The 23,824-nt window shown below is 42.6% G+C and overlaps 2 protein-coding genes across 3 annotated transcripts in view; one reads left to right on the top strand and one right to left on the bottom strand.

Moving 5' to 3' along the window:
* cops4 (COP9 constitutive photomorphogenic homolog subunit 4 (Arabidopsis)) overlaps window positions 1-23,824 on the bottom strand; it is a 520,559-nt gene that overhangs the window by 292,107 nt on the left and 204,628 nt on the right. The window lies entirely within an intron of this gene.
* On the top strand, window positions 1,217-23,824 carry LOC126395750 (kinesin-like protein KIF2A). Of its 2 annotated transcripts, XM_050053450.1 has the most exons (21): window positions 1,217-1,515; window positions 2,244-2,338; window positions 7,429-7,548; window positions 8,064-8,118; window positions 9,759-9,878; window positions 11,501-11,601; window positions 12,123-12,218; window positions 13,202-13,256; window positions 13,398-13,560; window positions 15,355-15,445; window positions 15,520-15,583; window positions 15,676-15,767; window positions 16,358-16,500; window positions 16,608-16,812; window positions 18,719-18,829; window positions 18,908-18,975; window positions 19,104-19,193; window positions 19,493-19,637; window positions 19,720-19,821; window positions 20,821-20,956; window positions 23,078-23,824. In XM_050053450.1, the coding sequence occupies exons 1-21, from the start codon at window positions 1,455-1,457 to the stop codon at window positions 23,161-23,163; spliced, it is 2,199 nt and encodes a 732-aa protein (XP_049909407.1). In that variant the 5' UTR covers window positions 1,217-1,454; the 3' UTR covers window positions 23,164-23,824. The 2 variants fall into 2 exon arrangements, with proteins under 2 accessions (XP_049909407.1, XP_049909408.1); XM_050053451.1 differs by lacking the exon at window positions 19,104-19,193.

The raw sequence follows: 23,824 nt of genomic DNA, 5'->3' as shown, positions 1-23,824 counted from the left end.
GTGTGTTTATGTAAATCATTACCTATTGTTTTTGTTTTAAATTTGGTAGTATTTCCATTTTATTCTACTTCATACTTCTACTCCATTACATCTTTTTAGAGCTTTTTGCACTATATACTGCCCACTTGTGGTGCTCTTATAAGAAGAGCAACATACGAATACTTATGTGGCCTATAATGAAGGCTTGAGACTATGGAAGCGTATTGCATTCACTTGACAAATAAAAAAAGCAGAGTAATTTTTTTCTGTTTTTCGTGGTAATTTTTTTCTGTTTTTCGTGGTAATTTTTTTTCCTGAACGAGGAGACGAGATTTCGTGGTAATTTTTTTTCCTGAACGAGGAGACGAGATGCTTCAAAATCTCGCGAGAAGCTCCCACCTGGCACCTGCAAGTGACCCCTGCATCCATGGTGACTCCTGCTCCTAGACACTTTCAACTACAGGATCAATAAGGGTAAGGCACGTAATTAGTTACACACAGGTTATGATAATCTAGCTATGTTTTCCACTGCATCCTTCTAGTGTAGGCCTGTCGCTCAATGTAACAGGTTAGGTTAGTAACAGGTTGTAACAACGTTAGCTGACAAACGTGTATGGGCATGATTTCAGTTGTCAGGTAACGTTGTTACAACCTGTTACTAACCTAACCTGTTACATTGAGCGATGGTGCCAGGTGGGAGCTTCTTGCGAGATTTTGAAGTATCTCGAAAAAATTACCACAAAAAAGACAAAAAATACCCCAGAAAACAGAAAAATAAATAAATTACTCAGAACAACAGCGCCTTTTTTATTTGTCAAGTGATGGTGTGACGCCAGCCAAAAGCTCTCTGTCTCAGAAAATGGTATCATCCAGGCCTTTATACTTATATTACATTACATCTCAGAGGATTACTGTAATTTTCACTCTACTATATTTATTAAAAAGTTTTAGTTACATTTTCAGGTTGAGGTAATTAATACAAATTGTAAATCAACTGATACATTATGATGTATTAAGACAAAAATACCCAGCAATATAAAAAGTAGTTAAAATTAGCTCCATGTTTCCCAGCTGCAACATTAAATGATGAACGCATTAACGCATCAATAATTAATATCCAGTTACATTATATACATTACAGTGAAATGGGACATTCTGAGTGATGAGTACTTTTACTTCTGGTACTTTAAGTATTTTTTTTTTTTTTACTGAAGGAGGATTGTGAATGCAGGACTTTTACTTGTAACAGAGTATTTTTACATTACGGTATTAGTACTTTTACTTCCTCCACCTCTGTCACTACAGAAGATGCTTCTTACTTCATCATCCGCGCATGCGCAGCAGCTCCCTCTCCTCTCCTCCTGCCTCTCCTATGACTGACCGCTAGTGACCTCAGTTTCTGCAGCAGCACACAACTTGAGACGGCACACACCCGCACACACACACACATACACAAAAAACCCACGCGAGGAGAGATGTCCGGTATATTCGGGAAGATCTTCGTGGGCATTTACGTGGAGATAAAACGGAGCGACGGTACGTAGCTAGCTGCACACACACACACACACACACACACACACACACACACACACACACACACACACACACACACACACGCACGTTGGTTAATGTCACGCTGCTGTCAGTGACACACCAGCCGGCCGGCAGCTGAAGGAGCGGGCTGCAGGAGCGGGCGGGTCCGTCCACCTGTGCCTCTGTCCGGCCATGATATAACGACACCTGCCTTAGCTGTGGCTCCTCTGCACCACGGCTGAACCCCTCCAGCCTGCACGATACAATCTCCACTGCATCACCCAGCAGTGGCCTGTGAATCCTGGGCTGATGGAGGGCTGCATGCATGGGGCCTCTCCCCCCTCTCACTGCCACTCAGATAACCTGCTTTAAATCATTCATTTTCACCACATAAGGCTGCTTAGAGTCCAATTAACAGGCAGGAAATGCAGCTGTTGAAGTTATGAATGACAGGAGCAAAGTCTTATCACCATCCATCATGAGCCACACCCATTAGCATCTCTGTATCCTTATTTTACTGTCTGCAGGAACCCAAAATGTCAGATTTTACATTATTTTATTACACAAAATGACCTGAAAATGATATATTCAGTTAGATATATATCCAGCTCATGGCTCACTGGGTGTGTTAGAGTCTGGATCCTGTGATTTCAAGGCTAAAGCAGCATTCATACAGTCCCATGCAGCAGTGAGCAGGCCCAAGCATCTCTTTACGTCCTCTCTCACTGCAGGACGAATACACCAGGCGATGGTCACATCACTGCACGAGGACAATGACAGTGTGACAGTGGAGTGGATCGAGAATGGAGACACCAAAGGGAAAGAGGTGTGTAGCTCTCCTGACACTTAACTTCTTGTATTATGTCCTCTGAAAATGCTCTTAGGAAATTCTTTGTTCAGTGTCTGGAAAATAATTTGTCTTGCATTTAAACACATTAATACTGTTTTATAAGAAATACAGATCAACTGGGTCCAGTCAGATGTCTGAGAGGATACTCTAGATGTTTTAATGGTCTCTGCATGAAGGGTTAGCTTTGTGTGTGTGACGTCTGAAAGAGACAAAGATCCGTCTGAGCAACAGTTAAGAAAGATTACAGGAAATCAGCAGTGAAACTGGAAGTTCAGCATCAAAATGTGTGCAGAGTTAAACAGGATCCTGTTTCAGTGTCAAGTGCACAATAACGCCTCTGACAACCTGGAATTAAGAGGCAACATGTTGCTTTGGCAAAGCTATTCTTAGGTTAGTCTAGAGTTAGCGCTGCTGGAATCTCAGCTCAACATATTTTGTGCTGACAAATCACAGTTTAAGCTTCTTCAATCTAACCGCTGAGTCGACTGCAGAGGCCCAAAGACAAATGGACCTAATCAATATTTAGAGCGCGGTTGCACCATTGTCATTCAATAATGGTGTTTTTTGGGACCGGAAATTCAAGTTCATAGTTCAAATAAACACAAGAAGTTTGTGCTCTAGAGAAAGGATCAGCACTCAGTTAATAACCTCCTAAGCCCTATGATAAGCTATTATGGCAAGGCTTAACTATACAGACCAGTGAGCAGTGACAACTAACATGTCTTTGGGGTCATCAGGTGGGAACCTCCTTTCACCAGTGTTTCGTCTAGTTGGTCCCACGACACCTCCAGGAGGCTAGACAGTGATCTCTGGCGTCCCAGAGACACTCCCCTAATGCCAGGTCTCACTGCTCCCCACACCAACCCAATAACCTCTTTTACCTTACTTACACATGGCTTTCTCAGCCCAAACAGCACTGCCACCTTCAACCAAACCCAGGCTCCGTACATGCGAGCTCCAGGTAGAGACAGTGCTGATACTACCTTTCCTAGCACATTCACCACACTCTATTTCACACGCTACATAGCATAACTACAATATAAGCTCACCTTGCAGCATGGCCTCAAACAAAAGGGATTCAAATAGGCCACTCCCACACTTAAATAACCTTCCTCTTCCTGGATAAAGTGTTCTCAGTCATGCAACACTGCGGGGCCATCGACAGAAGAGAAGTTTGATTAATTTCATTCGTCTTCTTTTGGAGCCAGAACTATTTCAAATGTTAATAATACTGTTTTTATCTTTGTTAAAATCAACTTTACTGAAAGAAAGAGAAATCAATATAATAGGTGATAACACACTTTTGAACAGCAGTGTATGAGAGACACTCACGAGTAGCAAGAGGTGAACTACACACTATCAATTTTGTTTGTAAATGTCTACGAACTATAGTTAATGAGGAGTTAATACTGAACATGTGAAGACTTCCTTCCAATACTTTGCACCATTAAATCTTGAAATTGGATAACTTATAATTTTGAACATGTTTAGATGATCTCTGTATCCACCTTCTTCCTGAAGGCACGACTGTAGAAATGATTATGTGCGCAACTTCCTGTGAGATAGAGGAAGTAGCAGTAAGCTAGTTAGTCCCATAGACTGTCTGTGGTTAGTCCCAGTGGCTACTCCTGGTGGCTAACCACCAACGCTGGTTCTTTTCCAAAGTCATTTGCCTTCAGTTCATCAAATACTGAGTTATTTCTTAATAAATATTTAACTAATGTTAACTTTGCATTTTCTAAAATGTCTCTGCGGAGCTCTGGCACCTGTTGCACTGTCTGTGTCTGTAATGACTAACAACCAGTCTGAGCTACATCTTAGTCTTCAGCAACTGTGTGTTGAACATGTGACCAGAACAAAAAGGGATTGTTCCTGTTGCCATGGTTACCGTTGATATGAGAAATAGAACCACAAGAGTTTAAATCAGAGTTAGCAGAAGAGAATGACACGTAGACTGACAGGTGCGTCACTCAGCGTCAGTACATGATATCTCTGTCTGACTTCAGTCTCAACCTACGTTAGAAAATAAACTGTGAAATATGTATTTAGTTATCAGGGCTGAGAATGTGTCACTGATTTACTGTACTTCCTTTATATCATATAAAGTATTTCTTTTACTCCTACTTTATATTACTATAACTGAAGTCTGCTGCTAAATTCAGCTTCATGTTTCACTTAGAACAGTTTTGAATAAATCAGACGTTAAAGCTGCAGTAGGTAGAAAGCCTGAAAACAGTTGATTTTTGAGTCTCATCTGAGTTAGGTTTCGTTCGTCTCCGCCCTGAGCCCCTCCTACCAGACGAGCAGGCGAGTATTTTATCCTACTTGGTTCTATTTCTCCCTCTCTGGGAGCCTTGGCTGTCCCTCTCTGCGCAGCAGCCCTCCCCATCCCTCCCTCGCGGCCCCGCACATACTCCCGAGCCTCAGCTCTCCCTCACCGCGCAGCAGCCTGCCCCGCACATACTCCCGAGCCTCAGCTCTCCCTCACCGCGCAGCAGCCTGCCCCGCACATACTCCCGAGGCTCGGCTCTCCCTCACCGCGCAGCAGCCTGCCCCGCACATACTCCCGAGGCTCAGCTCTCCCTCACCGCGCAGCAGCCTGCCCCGCACATACTCCCGAGGCTCAGCTCTCCCTCACCGCGCAGCAGCCTGCCCCGCACATACTCCCGAGGCTCAGCTCTCCCTCACCGCGCAGCAGCCTGCCCCGCACATACTCCCGAGGCTCGGCTCTCCCTCTCCGCGGAGAGCCCCCGGCTCCGCTCCCACGGCCGACCCTCGCGCCCTCCGGCCGGGCCCGGCCCCACCTCACCCTTCCCCTCCCTCCGGGGCTCCGGGGAACTGAGTTCTGTCTTCCTTTTTTTGGGTTGTTTAGCCGTGTAGGCAGTTGTAGCCAATGCTGGAATAGCTATTTTACCTGGTGCACTGTTCGCCATTGCCGCTTGCTTCCCTTCTGCCGGCGGCAGGGAAACGCGCATATGCAGTAGAACAGCCAATAGAAACGCAGTGGTCTGAGCTGACCTTTGATAGGTTGATGCACATCAGCACGATACTGATTCTTTAGAGGCTGAACACAGAGCCATGGTGAGGTGCAGAAACCTATTGTTTGTCTCAGACCACTTGATTTACATTATTCTTAGAGGATATTATAAAATTTTTACTCAATTATACCAAAACAATGTTGCCTACTGGAGCTTTAACGCAGACGAGCGGAGGATTAGCTGGGAAACATCACATTCATTCACTTTACATGGAGCTACAGTTAATACTGGATTATGTGTTAGTGTCTCTTAATAAGTCATCAGAAATCATAAATCATCTTTAGAAGGAGCAGATGTTTCCTTAAGCTAGCTCGGGACATGTTAAAGTTAACAGTATTTTAACGGAGCAAGACGAGCTAATTGCTAGCGTGCTCGGTTGCTTTGAGATGGCTGTCAGAGATGGCAGAGGTGTGATCACATGATCCTGTTTGAGCTATAATAGGTGGTGTGTTCCACGTTTTATTTCCCAGTAGCTCTTGGAGAGAAGAATAGAGTTCTGTAAACAAACTGTTGCCATTGGAAATCGCCGCTTTTGGTTCAACAGAGGAAGTTGCGCCCATAATTCACGCAAGGTATCATGGGGGCTAGGAACAAGGTGGATATGCTTCTCTATTCCATCTCTACGTCTGTTGAGAGTTGAAGTCATGACATCACTTCCTGTTTAGCTTCTGTAACTCAATGCAATCTCTCATTCAGCTTGTCTTTCATTTGTCTATATGAAAAATAAGGCGTGTTCATGGAGTTTACTTTACATACTCTAAGACAAATTAACCCCACTACAGCAGTTTCTCCCAGCTAGCACTGGACGTCAATGTGGCGTCATGAAGACATTGGACTATATTATATTTAAAAGACATTAAATCTTGGTTGGAAACAAAATCGGTTGACGATATTTTAAATGACTAACGACGTTAGAATTTAATGTAAGATAGGATAAGATAAACTTTATTGTACCAGACGGGAAATTTGTTTGGGCACATAGTGTGACATAGCTGCATAGCAGATACAACCATCATATACAATCAAGACGCACAGTAGACAACCGTGTAGCACAGCAAGACGCAGATTTGAATAACGTGATTGTACAATCAGGACTACTGGGCGAAATAAATACATTAACTTTGTCGTAACAGGTAACACTAGCCCAGGAGATAATACTTAAAAGTGCAATAAAACTGTAGTGTAGAAAGTGCAAATAAAATATCAGCAAGTAGTGCAAATGAAACTGTCCCAAATAAAAACTGACGTGCGAGTTAAAAACATACCAAAGTGTGCAACAGGTCAACAGTCACAATGTCTGGACGTTTCTGCAGACGTTGGGTTTTGTTCTTGTCATTATTCTACATCAAGGTGACGCTGGCATGAGATGTTTGGAAGACGTTACATTTTGGTTACTTAACACAACTCAAAACCAACAAAATCTCAACGTCATTTGTCGTTAGTGTTCTACGACAAATTGTTGTTGGTATTAGACGTTGTCTTGACATTGAATTTCGGTCACAACCTTAGTTCATCTAAATATCAACGTCTAACAACGTTTGAGGTCAGCTGGAAAAAAGTTGAAACCACCATGATCCAAACAAAGTTAAACTTGATGAGCACAGACAAAAAACTACAACTCCCAGGAAAAACTACAAACACAGCAACTCACCAACCCTCTCTCCTAGAGCAATATTTAAACTTTTTGGTTGTAATCTCCGCTCATGTCAGAACTAACCACAGACGCTCGACTCGCTCATCGACTCGCCTCCTCTGTCGAGCCAAGACCTTCAGCCTGTGAATATGTAGGGTTTATGGGAAATGGTGTTCATTTAAAGGTTGCCAGAATACACAAATAATAAATTAACAAAGACATTGGATCTTTTTTAAATAAACTACCATTCTTATCTAAACATATGAAGCAAGCTACAGGACATATGATGGAGACAGCACTTTAGACTCTATCTACACTAGATCTTGATCTCAGTGAGACTGTCTGATTAAATAAAGGTTATAAAAATAATAATCTCTGTCTTGTGTCTTTCTCAGATCGATCTGGAGAGCGTCTTTGCTCTGAATCCAGATGTTGCTCCTGATGAGGAGATACCACAGAGCCCTGAGGCTCCTCTTCCTCCCTCCAGTGTTGCCAAAACCAGCAAACTCCCCAAGGTCTGCTCCCATCATTATCAATCCCTTTGTTCACTTACACTACACCTGATTTAAAGAGAACACAGTTTTAGTGATTAACAGATAATTGGTGTTTCAAACTTGGTGTGACACAACTAGAAATGGGACTTAATTGCAATTTGTTTTTCATATGAGGCTCCAAACTACTGAGCTCTATACAGATGCGTATCTTCTTGCAGAGTAATAATCATAAGCACCACTATATTAAGGAGGAGACAGGTTTTTCAAATGTCTCACACCTTACTGTCACAGATGTAGCTTGAGTAAGTCTGGCAGTGTAAATCTAGCTGCTGTCATTAACAGGTGCTTTTCACAAATGCTTTTTTTTTTGTTACATAAAAATTGACTCAGCTAGACTTATCTTGAACTGTGTGTTGAGATCAGCCAATTAGATTTGTGCAAACTGCTCCAAAAATGTGACACATACCCACTGTTGAAGGTCAGTGTCTAGTGCAGTTCTGTTAATGTTTATGGTTGTGTCTTTTTTTTATGATCAGACTAAACGGATTACATCAATACCTAAGGCTGAGAATGCTCCACGAGAGAACAGAGGTAGGTTTGATTGAATTAAGAGGTGAAGGCAGTCACTGTGCGGTGCTTTAAAACCCTTAAGTGATGCAATGTGTCAAAAATCACACTCTTTCTCTGAGAGTCTTAGAGTCAGTGTGACTTAAACTTTCTGAGGACATCATAATCTCTGACGTCCAACGCAAATTTATGTTGATAAATCCGCCTAAAGGTCATAGAATAAATACGCTCCTTCTGACTTCAGAACACATCCATGGGCACATTGCAAACAGAAACTGTTAATAGATAAATCAGCATACGAGATAGTGCCAATTTTCAAAATATCAACAAATGTAAGCTAAAGCTGTAGCCCATAGCAACCTGACTGACTCCACAGCTGTGTCTCGAGGCTTTAAAGGACGCAGCCTTCACGGTCTTTGTCGGCCACGTCCTTTAAAGGCCGCATCAGCCAAACCGAATGTTCTCCGAAATGGGACGGTTTCCTGGTTGCATCACCAGTTGTTCTCGCCCCGACCCGTCAGCGTTGCTGTTACTTAGCAACCAGCTGCGCTTGACAAGAGAAGCTAACTTGCAATGTCGGTTAGCATCACTAACGTCACGTACGTTAGTCTGTTATTTGTGTTTAATCACATTTGAATTGTTGGTTCTTCGAGTGAATTGAAACCCAGTATTTAAAATTCAAATTCAAAAGCGTAATCTGGTGTCACTGCCGCCGCTGGTGTGTCAGACGCCATGATGAAAACAACCCAATTGTCACTAACACGCAATGCATCTTGGGATAGGCTGGGGCACGAAGGATTCATCAGTTGCATCCTCCAGATTCTGGGAGAGATGGCTGCATTTCTCTGCCGCATTTGAAGGAGCCTTCGAAATGGGACGACCTTGGTCGCGCTGATGTGACACATTAGGTCTTCAAACTGAGACACAGCTCATGTTGACATTATACTTCCTGTTTACATCCCTCACACTATGGTAACTGTAGTTCAAAAAGTAAGAGCATGAATACTCCCCGAATAGAAGTAATACACGATTATTATTTATCTGTTTTCATTTGTACTTTCAAGACTTTTTGACATTACTGAGGCTCAGACTGTCTCATCAACACGGTTCTTGTCCCTGAAACACCTATCCTCTATCTTTGAAACTGTATGCACCAACACAGTACAGAGAGTTGAATGAATTTTCATTTTTAATGCTCAAAGCTTTAAAAAACTACGAACACATCCTTCTAGAAACAATGTCTTTGTTACTCTGGATTATGCACAGATCTCACTGTAAACACCTTTCACAGGGATTGTCTCTTCAGTAAATGTTCATTATCGTTTTTTGATTTAACATTTGGTCATAAAATGTCAAATAGTAATAAAACAAATGTCCATCATGACTTTACAGAGCCCAGGGGGATGCTTAACGTCTTGTTTTGTCTGAGTACAACCCAAATAGCTTCACTTCACTCTCAAAGAGGATTAAAACCAACATAAAATATTCACATTTAAGAAAGTGAAATGAGCAATTTTTCCCCCATTTTGCTTAAAGTATTAAAGAACTGACTGACTGATTGCATGAGTAGATACCAGTAAAGTTGAAAAATAAGTCTGTCTGTTTGTTTAATCATTTTGCACACATGCATGAGTATTATCTTGGACTGTCTGTGTGCTCCTCAGCTGCAGCAGTGGGAACCACCCGGGCCCGTCCCAGCCAGCACAGCCAAGCTGCAGAGCCACCTCCCCCAGCCATCGCTCCCCCGACTGCACTAAACCAGTCGATGCTACAGCAGCAGAACGGTAACACACTGCCTCTCCATCTGGATCAGACATTTTAGAGGTTGTTCAAGTCCACACACCTCAGTTTTATAATCTCTGATGAACTTAAAGGTAGTGTCCAACACCCAGTATGTGTTGTTATTTTCTGGTGCAGGGTAACGTTGCAGAGGCCACAACCAGTGATGTCATGCTCCAACACAGCTGTGAGAGCCTCAAAGGCTCTTTCACAGTCGCTCACTGGCTTGGCTTCTGGACTTGGACTCATACTACAGCACTTGTTTTGGTTTTCAGCTGTGGCTGTTGGAATTACCATGAATTTATAAATGTTCACCACCATGGAAATAAAATCTTCAGATGTAACACTCAAACTGACGTGACATGTGGAGAGCTGCAGATTTACATTCAGGGATAAGATGAAAATCTTATCCTATCTAAGGGTGCTCTCACACCTAACCTATTTGGTCAGGTTAAAACTGACTTGGGTCGTCTGCACGGTTAGTGTGGTTCTTTTGGGCTGGTGTTAAAGCTGTCAATCGAACCCTGGTGCTGACCCAACAACCGCAAACCAAAACCAAAAAGGTGGGTCTCGGTCTGCTTCAAAACGGACACTGGTGAGGTTCGTTTGTGGTGTGAAAGAAAACGAACTACACACAAGATTTTATGACAGCAGATATATGATATTAGGCTGCTGTCAGTCCTAGAGTGGTCTCCTTTGGTCTGAATCAGGGATTCATGTTGTTCTAAAGTTGTATAATTGCCTAGAGCTGGTTGGTGTTCTCACGGCAGCATTTACAAGAGGACCAGATCAAATGCCTTGTGTGAGAAAGCTGCTCTTGATTGGTCAGAATTTCCATGTGGGAAAAATCCAGGAAGTAAAGCAAACGTTGAAGAAGAGTACACTTGCAAGATAAATGTGACACTTTCTAATGTCACAATGGAGGGACAACTACGCAGGTTGATTTTAGCGCTGCTCATCGTGGACTATATTGCTGTCATTGTTCATTTTAGTCAAGCCATACAGTTTGAAAACGAGGCGCGGCTCCAACTAGAAAACAATGTTTTGATGCATTGGATGTGCTGAATGTGCATATTAAGGCAGTACAGGAGGAGGTGCACATTAATAATCCTCCAGGACTGTAACATGCTCATGTTTAACCCAAACAATGTGTCATGTGACTGCAGTTGCTTCACATCCAGGTCGGAACACCTTCTCACCACAAACCAACCGCACCAGAGTTCCTTTGGAACCAGACTGAGACCACCTCTTCAAGAAGGTCTCAGTCCGGTTATTTTGGTGCACACCTGAGTGTGATTGCTGTGTTCACACCTGCCCAAACGAACCGCACTAAGGGGGCAAATGAACTTGAGTGTGATTGAACCGAACCAAAAAGGGCAGCTAAACCAATCGTCAAATCTGTCCGCGATCTAAGAATTGACCCTGATAAAGGCCATGTATATCCCATAAACTATTAATGCTAATGCACCCTAAAGCCTGATATGTTCTTCCTCCATGCCACAGACTATCACTGTTTTCCAAAAACTATTGATAACAGTGATGTAAGAAATGCTCCGATGCTTTAGGAAAATATTTTTGGTTGTTACCTGTAATTATTTAGATTATTATTATTTTCCCTCCTTTGCAGCACGGAGGAAATCCAACTGTGTGAAGGAAGTGGAGAAACTGCAGGAGAAACGCGAGAAGAGGCGACTTCAGCAACAAGAGCTCAGAGAGAAGAGAGCACAAGTGAGGAGCAAACACACACACACACACACACACACACACATATACTATATACACAAACACACACACTATATACATGTACAGTATACACACAGTGTCTGGTTAATAGCTGACTTTGACCACCAAAATCGAATTAGTTCATTGTTTAGTCAAAGTGGACGTTTGTGCCAAATCTGAAGAAATTTCCTTCAGGCGTTCTTGAGATATTGTGTTCACTCAGATGGGACAGATGGACGCAAGTACGAACAACCCAAAAATGTAATGTACTTAACGTGATCTTAACTGATTAGAAATGTATGACGTTAAGCAAAAACATAGCGTCTGGTCTCAGGCCAGGTTCAGGTCTCTTGAAAAGTTTAAGGCACAATGTAAATATTACAACACAATTTCCAAATAGAGAATGTTTTTTAAAATTTGCATTAGAATAAACGCATGTAATCTTCTCTGCTGTACCCATATGGATATGTAAAATATACAAAGTTGTTTCATTTGATGTGATACTTTTGTTTTTTGTTCACTTTCAGGAGGTGGATGTGAATTTACCAAACTATGAAATCATGTGTATGATCAGAGACTTCAGAGCCAGTCTGGACTACAGGCCTTTAACCAGTAATGATCTGGTGAGTCTGGTTTAGAGCTGTGTTTCTGTACTTCGTGTAACATACTGAAAATCTCCCAGAAAGGCTCAGTGACACAGTAAACTGTTAAAACAAGTGTCTCTTTAAATTAGAGAAAATCGATTATTGTGTCGACTAAAACCAGACTTTCAAAACACGTTAGTCTAACTAAAATCACACTAAATCGGATTTCTCAAAATCAGACTAACACATCGTCAAATTCCTCCTGCATGTATACAGTCAATCAAACCAATCTGGCCGAGGCGCTCTGAGCATGCTCCACAGTTTCCGCCCCGGGCTTTGACCCTGAAGTCCAATAGCATTAAATGTGTAAGAGAAGAAGAAGCCGGTAACAACATGGAGAAATCTACATCCAGAGCCGTGACTTTTTGGACGGACCAAATGTACAGAGCTGTAAAGTTGTCCACCATGGTACCAGTTAGCAGCTAGCTAACCGTAGCTAACTTGTTTGTCCATTGTTTGGTCTGTGACGTAATAGGTCAACAGGAAAAAGGTCCAATACTAACAAGCTGAAAGGGGGCATATCTCCACCTATCGTAGAGGAGTCGCACATACTTGGCTCAATAAATGGATTTGTTGTTGCCCCCTAAACTCTAATCACTACAATCTTGTGCTGCATAATCAAACATTAAACTTACGTAACTTTATTGTAAATGTAATTTGAGATCCCAACATTTCCAAATATACCACGTGTCAGGGTGAATCCTGTGAACATAGAGAATGATGCACAAGACATCTAGAAGATTTATTAAAACACATCAGGGCTTTAATAGTCACTCACTGCAAACAATATGTAATAAACTTTATATTCCAACTTTAAACCTACTTGTGGAGAAATAAAAAGGGTTAAATGTCTTATCAGAGGCTCTTTACAGTGTCTGCAGTATAATATCTAGTACAATAGAGGCCTGCATGACTGAGAAATGATGCAAAGTAAGATTCATCTGTACCTTCTGATGTTTCAGATCGAGGAGCACAGGATATGTGTGTGTGTGCGTGCACGTCCTCTCAATAAAAAAGGTGAGAGTAGCTTTGTACAGGGTGGTGGGTGTCCTCAGACAAGGATGAAACAAAATTCACCTCATGTCTCTGTAACTGCGGTTTTCTCTGCAGTAGTGAACAAACAATAGGAGCTCTAAGTCTCTGTCCATGTCTCTGTAGAGCTGTCGATGAAGGATTTGGATGTGATCACCATTCCCAGTAAGGACGTGGTGATGGTCCACGAGCCCAAGCAGAAGGTGGATCTGACTCGCTACCTGGAGAACCAAACTTTCCGATTCGACTACGCCTTCGATGAGAACTCCACCAATGAAATGGTTTACAGGTAATGGGTTTTTCTGTGGAACAATATGAAAATAAAATCTGACATTATGAATCAATTTTGAATAAAATTTCATATTTTATAAAATAACAATGAAGTCCTATAAAACTCTGTTTTGCATCACAGCTCCAGTGTTTCCCCTTTATGTAATCAGCAGCTGCTGTGCCACTGCTAAATGATTAGCGCCGCTGCTTCGGTATTTAAAAATCTCCCCATACACAGTTAATTCATTATCTCTACTTTCCGCAGCCAGAGTCAGAGACGAGCAAGGATCACAAATTGAACAGCTGCAGATAAGGGTGCTCTGATCGAGTGCTGTTGTCTGATATCTGTTCTAAATAGTCTGAAGGCCGATCAGAAGAGACGATCAGATGACACAGTTTCTCTTTGCACCGCTAAAATAAATTCACTGGTCTCGCAGTCTCGCACAACTGTAGCTAACACTGGTTCACTGCTGACTTGATGTCCATCTGCTTCTGACTGCTCGTAGTGCTTGTGTAAATAAGATATTGCACGTAAATGCTGCTTGTCATTATTGGAAATTACAGTTTTCAATCAGGAGAGAATCCGGCGTAGGTTTTTAGTCCCAAGTTGTTGTTTTTTTTGCAGATTTACTAACATTTCATGATGAGACCAACTGTCTCTCTCCTCACTCCCCACGCACACACCACACTGAAAGCTTCTCTAAAGGCTGCAACGAGCCAAAAAATGTCGTTTGTAGTTTTACCTTTCAACAACTTCATCCTCTACTCGGTTAATCCACAAGTAAACTGCCCGACTCCGGGGCTGCACATCTTCAGCAACACACCGGCTAAATTATGGAGGTAACGGCAGTGCTGCGCTAAGCCTCTCTAAAGTGACAATAATATTGTTTATTGCAATGATTCCTGGACATATTGTCAAACAAAAGTAGCTGTGACAGAACTAGTTTTGATGTTAACAGCCATTTGTTTTTACAAGCAGTGTCAGGGTGCTTTCACACCTGCCCTGTTTGGTTCAGTTCAATCAAACTCAAGTTCATTTGCCCCCTCAGTGTGGTTCGTTTGGGCAGGTGTGAACACAGCAATCACACTCAGGTGTGCACCAAAACAACCGGACCGAGACCTTCTTGAAGAGGTGGTCTCAGTCCGGTTCCAAAGGAACTCTGGTGCGGTTGGTTTGTGGTGAGAAGGTGTTCTGACCTGGATGTGAAGCAACTGCAGTCACATGACACATTGTTTGGGTTAAACATGAGCATGTTACAGTCCTGGAGGATTATTAATGTGCACCTCCTCCTGTACTGCCTTAATATGCACATTCAGCACATCCAATGCATCAAAACATTGTTTTCTAGTTGGAGCCGCGCCTCGTTTTCAAACTGTATGGTTTGACTAAAATGAACAATGACAGCAATATAGTCCACGATGAGCAGCGCTAAAATCAACCTGCGTAGTTGTCCCTCCATTGTGACATTAGAAAGTGTCACATTTATCTTGCAAGTGTACTCTTCTTCAACGTTTGCTTTACTTCCTGGATTTTTCCCACATGGAAATTCTGACCAATCAAGAGCAGCTTTCTCACACAAGGCATTTGATCTGGTCCTCTTGTAAATGCTGCCGTGAGAACACCAACCAACTCTAGGCAATTATACAATTATCCAGCTGCAGAGAACAAAACTTTTGCAATTCAGCACCGATGTTGGAAAAAAATCCAAAGGGGAAACACTGAACACTGTAAATTATTCATGTGATTATTTGAGAATTATTTATTTAAATTTGAACACTTTCTGCTTGCTAGTAATCTCGCCTCTGCTCTCAGGTTCACAGCTCAGCCGCTGGTTGAAACCATTTTTGAGCGTGGGATGGCGACCTGCTTTGCATATGGACAAACTGGAAGTGGAAAAACACATGTGAGTACTCTGATTTTAAACCAGTTTATGTTTAGGTGCACTTATCCTGTTTTAACTCATGTCTGCTTTTATAGACGATGGGAGGCGACTTTTCAGGAAAGAACCAGGACTGCTCTAAAGGGATCTATGCACTGTCCGGTTAGTTCCTCCCATACAGCACCTCTCTATCTCCACTGCTGGTTACTGCATCTGACTGAACTCAAGACTCTCTTCTTTCTGTCTTTGTGCAGCCAGAGACGTCTTTCTCATGATAAAAAAGCCAAATTACAAGAAGATGGATCTCCAAATCTTTGCTACGTTCTTTGAGATTTACAGCGGCAAGGTAAGTGTCATTAAACACGAGATTAGTAATGACTTTATTCAAGAAGAGCACTGAGTTTGTGTTGCCTCTTAAACGTTGATGCAAATGTTCATGGTCCCTATCAACAAGCATCTCAAGGCAGGAAATCAGTTCTGACTGTGATTTGTTGTACTTTATGGTTCAAGAGTGAAAGCATTTTCTTAATTTTCTAAATTACTGGTGTCTGCTGATATTTAGGAGCGCTGCGGAGGTCTCCTAAGAGGATGGTGTTGAGGCAGAGACTGTGTGGGAGGAGAGATGATTTGGGAATACTTCAGCTTACTAAAAGCCTGACTGACCTTGTACAGGATGTAAATTAGACGCATGCTGTCAAGGTCTTTGCAGCGTATGCACTTTTTGGTCAGAAAATCCAGTTCTGCAACAATGATGATTTGGGTGTGTCACAACCGACAGTGTCAGCAGTAATAAATGAATCTTTGATCAGGCTTACAGCGCAGATTCATTCACTCATCCCCACAACTGTGTGTGAAACATTACAGAAGCCTTGATAGTAAAGCTGTAATGACTTCAGATGAAACACTGAACCAGTTTGTGTGTCTGTTTTCATAAAGGTGTTTGACCTGTTAAACCGCAAAGCCAAGTTACGTGTCCTTGAGGATGGGAAGCAGCAGGTGCAGGTGGTGGGGCTGCAGGAGAGGGAGGTGAAGTGCACAGAGGACGTCCTCAAACTCATCGAAGTGGGAAACAGCTGCAGGTGGGAGATGAATGTTTTAACAGCAGCAAGAGCAGAAGTTTGTTCTGGAAAGTTTATACTGGTCCTGGAGGATAAGCTTAATGTGTCTGTCTCTGTGTTTCCTTCAGGACTTCTGGTCAGACCTCGGCCAATGCTCACTCTTCTCGGAGCCACGCTGTCTTCCAGATCATTCTCCGTCGGCGGGGAAAGATGCATGGAAAGTTCTCCCTTATTGATCTGGCGGGTAACGAGAGAGGAGCGGACACATCCAGCGCTGACCGTCAGACTCGCCTCGAAGGAGCTGAGATCAACAAGAGCCTGCTGGCACTGAAGGTCTCCTCCTGAGTTCTTAAAGATATCCTGTGCATCAGGGGCTTTACTGTAAAGGATGAGTCAGAGGGGATGTTTGGGTTGTGGGGTGTGGCAGTTACTCTGACTCAAAACACCAGTACGTGGTCAAAACACCATTAATTAGTCATTAAACTGGACTCCTGTCCTTGTCCCAGTACACAAGCATGGGAGGAGAATCCATTTATTGACCGAAGTGTGTCCGACTCCGCTACGATAGGTGGAGATATGCCCCCTTTCAGTTGGACTAACAAAATAAATCAATTTTCTTTAATGTCATGTAAACACACTGACTGGTTATGACATGTTTAGAATATTGTTAATTTAACGCCCGACCTCCACAGTCTGGGTATGAAATCAGACTTATTAAATCACACAACAAAAGTCTAAAATGCTTGAAAAACCATAACCGCAGCCAGGAAATAAATGTTTGCAGTGTGCACTCAAGAAATCGGCAGTACAATGCAGATGGAGTTTGGAGATCTTGAATTGGTCTGTTGTTGGCATACGAGGATTTAACAAAGATGAATTTACTTTTTTATCATGGGAGCAGAGGCTGGTGGTTTTTATCTTTTTAAAATCTTAAAGTCCAGTAAAAACATTTAGCCTTCGAGCATCAAGGCATCAATGACTATGCTAACAACACTCAACAGGATGTATAGGTCCTGTTCCTTAGCAAAAGCAGGTAAAATTCTCTCTTACATTATAGTGTTACTGTGCAGATTTACAAAGGCCCAGACACACCAAAACAACATCAAAGAACTAGTGACAAAGCAGGCCAACTGTTGCGTCGCCTTGTGTTGCCCGTGTCTCTGCCAAAAAGTTGCACTTAAACACACCGCAAAGACTACAGCCAACGAGCATGTACGCTCTCTGAGACAGGGAATATCTCTCCACACCAGCAGGCAGCTATAGTCTGTAGTCATCATTCATAAAGGGAAACTGGAAGACCAGCTGGATGGATTAAAGATGCTAGTTAGCCAGTTAGCCATTAACAACACAACCCCATGTTGAAAGAACAAATGATATTCACTGTGCGCTTGCCATTTATGCTCAAGGGCTAAAAATTAACTTTACCTAATATAACAAGCTTGTTTTGATCTCACTTCCTCTTGACTTTAGCAGTTTGTTTACTTTCCTCACTTCAGTTCCTCTTTTCCTGCACTGAGCTGAACTGCCAATCAGAATGATTTCTCTCACCAGCAACTCCGCCTGTTCCCATGTTGATTTGACATTATGAAACTGCTAAAAAAAGAAAAACAGCCATAGTGCCCAGTGCCATTAGTGCAGGACAAACCACAAAGACGAGGGTTACAGACGCTCACCGATGGCCAACAGTCAGCCCAGTGTGTCAAGGCCACCACAGTAAGAGTGGTCTATTCGTCTACACAGGGCCAAAGCAATGACTATTATAAATCTATATCACTCACAGCTACATGTTGCGTGTTTGAGGGTTTCCTTCAGATACAGTATCTGACTGCAGCAGACAGAATGACGTCTGCAGCCTCTAATGTGCAGCAAGGATGCAACAAATTACTTTATTTCAAATAATACATCAGTTATCTTTAGATCAATCGTTTAATGTGTAAAATGTCTAGAAATGGTGCCAAGGAATGGAAACACCAACTCAAATAGCCCAAGGTGACATCATCAAGTTGCAGGTGTTTTGTCCAACCAACAGTCTGACCCCACAACCACAAGATATTTAATTTGATACGATATAAAACAGAGAAAAAAGCAAATCTTCACTTTTGAGAAGCTGGAACCAGACAATATCTTAAATGTTTCTTCAAAATACAATTAAGTGACTTATTGTTCTGATATTAATGTGCTGTGCATTTATAATTTGTTCCTCTATTCAGCCACTGATGGTGTTCCTCTCTGTCTGCAGGAGTGTATTCGAGCGCTGGGCAGGAACAAACCTCACACTCCATTTAGAGCCAGCAAGTTAACCCAAGTCCTGAGGGACTCCTTCATCGGAGAGAACTCCAGAACATGCATGGTAAGACAGAAGCAGAGCTGCGTGTTTTAGTGCACCTCCTGTGGACGGATCTAACTCTCTTGATGTTTCCCTGCACAGATTGCAACCATCTCTCCTGGGATGGCGTCATGTGAAAACACCTTGAACACGCTGAGATACGCCAACAGGTACGTCAGACTGTTCTGTACTGTGATACAAAAATCTGATGTCAATGTGAGAGTGGTTACACAACATGACATGAGCCTCTCTTGTCTTCTTCTTGGTTCTGTGTTTCTCTCTCCTGCCATGTTTCCAGAGTAAAGGAGTTTGGGATCAGTCCCTCAGATATTCCCTTCTCTCAGAGCGGGGGAGGAGGGAGTCGCTCTGAGCTCTCCCCTACTTATGAGTACGATCGATTTACTTCATCTCTCATCACTTCTCTCCACAGCGCCCACCATACTGGCTTGTGACATCACCCACACTACCCATTAACAACCACTTTTTGTTGCTTCCTGTCCACTCAGAAGTTTCCCACAGTCACGTAGAGCTACAGGATTAATTTCTCCTAAACCTGCATGGAGTCTTTTGTTTCCATGTACTGAGCATTGTCACCAGCAACATATCTGCATGTTGCATGCAACAACCACCTGTCTTGCTCCATCAGACACCTCAGCAGTAGTTACAACAGTCGTATTGTTATTTCAGGGTGAAGGAGCTTACCGTGGACCCTGCAGCAGCGATGGACATCCGTCAGGGAGGACACATCAACCAGCTGGAGGTGCTGGAGGCTCAGTGGGGAGTCGGGAGTTCTCCACAGAGAGACGATCTGAAGCTGCTCTGTGAACAGAACGTAAGACAAACACAGATACTCACTGACTGAGCATGTGTAAGTGTCACTGATGTGAAAGCAAAAATGGCTGTTGTCTCTGCAGGAGGAGGAGGTTTCCCCACAGCTCTTTACTTTCCATGAGGCCGTCTCTCAGCTGGTGGAGATGGAGGAGCAGGTTCTGGAGGACCACAGGGCCGTTTTCCAGGTACAGTTGAGCCTTCAGTGTGCAAATACATTTATCAAAATGTGTAAGAATCCTGACAGATGCTGAACGAACCGAGAACTCATAGATCAGTGCAGACTGTTCTCCCAGTGATCCTGCTTTAACCACATCAAATGTTGATTTTTACTTCTCATTTCGGGGGCCTTCACATCAGGGACCCAGGCCCAGATCTGAGTACACCTGACGCCAAAGTCCACTTTATTTGATTAGTGTGAACAGTGTGAACCATACTGGGGCATGGCACGCTGATCCATGTCCGAGTCCGGAGCAGAGCTTTGCCTTGCTGCTTCACCTGATAGTCCCCAGGGCAGCAGTGTCCATCTGTGGCTGCATTTTTTAAAACTGTAGCATGACTTAAATGTCATGTAGATGATGACGCCATTGTACCCAGATACAGAACAACATTACTAATGAGCTGAGTAGCAGGGGAGTGGAGAGGGGGTGCAATCGGGCATGGTACGAATCAAACATACCTAATATTAAACTGCCACTGAATGCATCTACAGAATGCAGATTATTTCATTAAAATTCTTAATTTATATATTTAAGCATTATTTCATAACTGCTGCTAATTTAAGTATTTAGTTTTACCTTGACTGCACCACAAACAGACTTGGTATGCAGACATCTACAGACCCAGTCTCCAACAGAATAACACCAATCTGCATTTTTTAATTTCAATACAATTTAACACCAAAATGCCACACACACAAAAAGACAAATTGAATTTCAAGCTCGGGAGAATACCAAACTGTCTGGTCACAGCCACAAAAAATGAACCCAAATAATTATTACTGAAAAACAGCCCTTCAAAATGAGATGCACGCAGCCCATTTCCCTCAAGCGGACCAATTCTAATGTCCATTTTAGTTTAAATCTTAAGGCTGATGTTAGTTTCCATTTTCTTTATGAGTCTCCAGTCTTACATTATAAAGTTGGAACAACACAGGAGATGTTTAAATTGCAGTGTTGTCTTTACAGGAGTCGATCCGCTGGCTGGAAGATGAGAAGGTGCTTTTGGAAATGACGGAGGAGGTGGACTACGATGTCGAGTCTTTCGCAACTCAACTAGAACAAATCCTGGATCAGAAGATCGACATCCTCACTGAGCTGAGAGGTGAAAAATCATTTGAGCTACACCTTTACTTCACTTTGTCTGACCATCAGTCTTACTAATAAATAACAATTATTGACATTATTAAGAGGAAAAGCAGCAGATCTTCACATCTGCGAAGCTGGAACCATGAAATATTTGGGATTTCTGTTTGAAGGTCCAGTGTGTAGAATTTAGGGGGATATATTGGCAGAAATGGAATAAAATATAATAAGTTTTCTTTAGTGTGTAATCACCTGAAAACCAGTCGCCGTAGTTAGCAGCCCCTACACAAAGACTAGGGATGGGTACCACAAACTGGTATTAAACAGTCCCTGGGCCGATTATTAAAGACAGTAGTAGGCCCGTTTCCACTGAAGAAGTTCCTGGTACGATTTGGGAGGCAGGAACTTTACAGGAACGTCCTCTCGCTCGGCCCTCTCAACCGCCGTGTCTCCACTGAGAGAGCGGAGTAGGAGGAAGGTTCCTGTAAAGTTACCGGGCTCTGGATGTGACGTAATCGTTGCACGACCATTTTGACCGGGGCGACGCGGCAAAGAAACAAACAAAGAAGAAGAAGCAGAATCTTACGACTCCTTTTAAAAATGTGACTCCTCGTCTGCTGAGTTTTAAAAATGCCGGCTATTTTGCCGCTTTCTGTTGACGTCACGTCCCGCCTTGAGTATATCCAATCAGCACCAAGTAAACCCCAAGCCCCACCCAGGAGTTTTTCGGGGCCGTTCTGAGTACCTACTCCAAGGCAGGGACTTGTTTAGCCCCTGTAAAAGTTCCGGAACTCTGTCCTTCGGGGGTGGTTCCTGCGGTGGAGACACGCACCAACGGCCCCGGCCCCGTAAAATTACCCCAAAGTTCCTGCGGTGGAAACGGGCCTAATGATAAGTTCCGACATTAACAGTTCTGGAGAAATTCAGGAGATATATTTCTTGTTCATTTAGGTTACATAAACATTATATCTCCCCAACTCAGTTTCTAATTTGCAGTAAGATAAAGACATTTGTCACTGATGCATTTTTGCTGTTCAACCCAGAGGAGAGAGCTCTGCCTGCTGCATGTGCGAGGGGCGGGGCCAGCCTGCTCTCAGTGACAACGGCAAAGAGAGCATAACGCTCCAAAGTGTGGTTATACTTCACAAGAGTTGATGTGAGGGCAGAAACACGAGCAATCTTTCACAACATCTAGTGAAAGTGCGTCACATGCAGGTGGAGAAATGCACCGTTTTCAACTGCCTAGCTTGTAGTTCATCTCCTGTTACCCCATCAACGTCAGGTATGTTATAGTTTATAATAGTAATTCATTCAGGTTGCTGAGGTTTCTAGCATTTTTTCCTTGTTAAAGGGTTTTTTGAGGGAGAGGAGTTTTTCCTTCTCTGTTGTGAGGGTCCAAAGGTTGTTGTATGCTGTAAATACTGCTCTAACATACACAGAAAATGAAGCAATTTTATTTCTTTTCGTATTTTGTTTCATTTGTTTCTCTTAAAAAACCCAAAAGAACTGATAAGAATACCATTAAAGTACTAGAAGCGGGAAGAGTAGTGGTATTATTAAAATCTTAAAGATACCCATCCTTAGCAACGACCCAAACAGCATCAGAAAACCTACTATGACCACAATAACTATCATTTTTTTCACGTGAAACTGCTTTATTTAGTGTTGTTACTGATTTAAATCACCAGGCCCATTTGTTTTGTAGAGTAATAGACCTCTGCAGACAATGCAGCTCCCGTTAAAAACCTCCTGAACGATGAACACTGAAGGAATCTTAACCAGGAGTTCACACTTAGCATACAAGAGAAGTTTCAGCTGGTTGCAATCTGCAGTCCTCGCCTCTATATGCTACTAAATCCTACACACTGCTCTTTTAAAAATGACTAAACAACTAAAAGATCGTCAGAAATATTACTTGTAATTTTCTTATGTTTCTTAATTTGTAAAGTAACTAGGAGCTAATTAACTTCAGTGGAGTAAGAAGTACAATCATTTCCTCAGAGATGTTCAGTAGATGTAGGAGTTGGCATGAGACGAAAATAGTAAAGTACCTAAAATGTTCTGTATAAGTGCAATACTTGGGTACTTGTTATCATTCCACCTCTGGTAACCTGTGCTGTGACATTCTCTCTTCTTTCAGATAAAGTCAAGTCTTTCCGTTCTGCGCTGCAGGAAGAGGAGCAGGCTAGCCAACAGATAACCCCGAAGAGGCCTCGTGCACTATAGACACACATAAGATGTTTCACTGTAATATTGACTTGAGAAAGGTGAAGGCCTGCCGCTGAGGAGGTCCAGAGCTGATTTGGCTCAGCTGTGATTTTACAACTTACTGTCTTCTGTGCGTTTGGTCTCTCCTCAACCCCTTTGCTGTACAGGCTGCCGTCGCTTCCCATCATGCATCCGTCCATCTGTCAAACCAAAGAGCAGGCCGTCGTTGCTCTTCCATTCTCCTGTGAAGTGTATTTACAAGGTTTTGTATGTGTGATAAGTCACAAGTGCTTCATTTTAAAAACAAAAAAAAAGGTGAATATTTGTTTTAAATACATTTTTATAGAGTGGAATCATAGCTTCTCCTCACTTTGGCCAGTTTTATAAACAACTTTTGCCATTTTGTGCAATATTTGGGAGGATTTTCTTCCTGTTTGTCCCCTTGTTTCAGCTCAGGGGTGAACAGGGCATGTGCAGTTTGTGTGTAAAATGAGCCACTGTGTGTTTGTGTTGATACTGTATGTAATATATGTCTGACTGAGAGGAAGGTTCGAACACAGAACTAACCTTGCATTACATTTATTGACCTAATGGGGGCACTATAATCAAAGACAAAGCAGTTGATTTCAGAGCGTGCCGTACAACCATTACTGAAACAGTAATTTTTCATTTGCCAAAA

This window comes from Epinephelus moara, chromosome 9 (genome assembly GCF_006386435.1).
Source record: "Epinephelus moara isolate mb chromosome 9, YSFRI_EMoa_1.0, whole genome shotgun sequence".
Taxonomy (NCBI): domain Eukaryota; kingdom Metazoa; phylum Chordata; class Actinopteri; order Perciformes; family Serranidae; genus Epinephelus; species Epinephelus moara.
The sequence above is the reverse complement of the archived record's forward strand: the minus strand, read 5'-3'. Positions and strand labels throughout refer to the sequence as shown.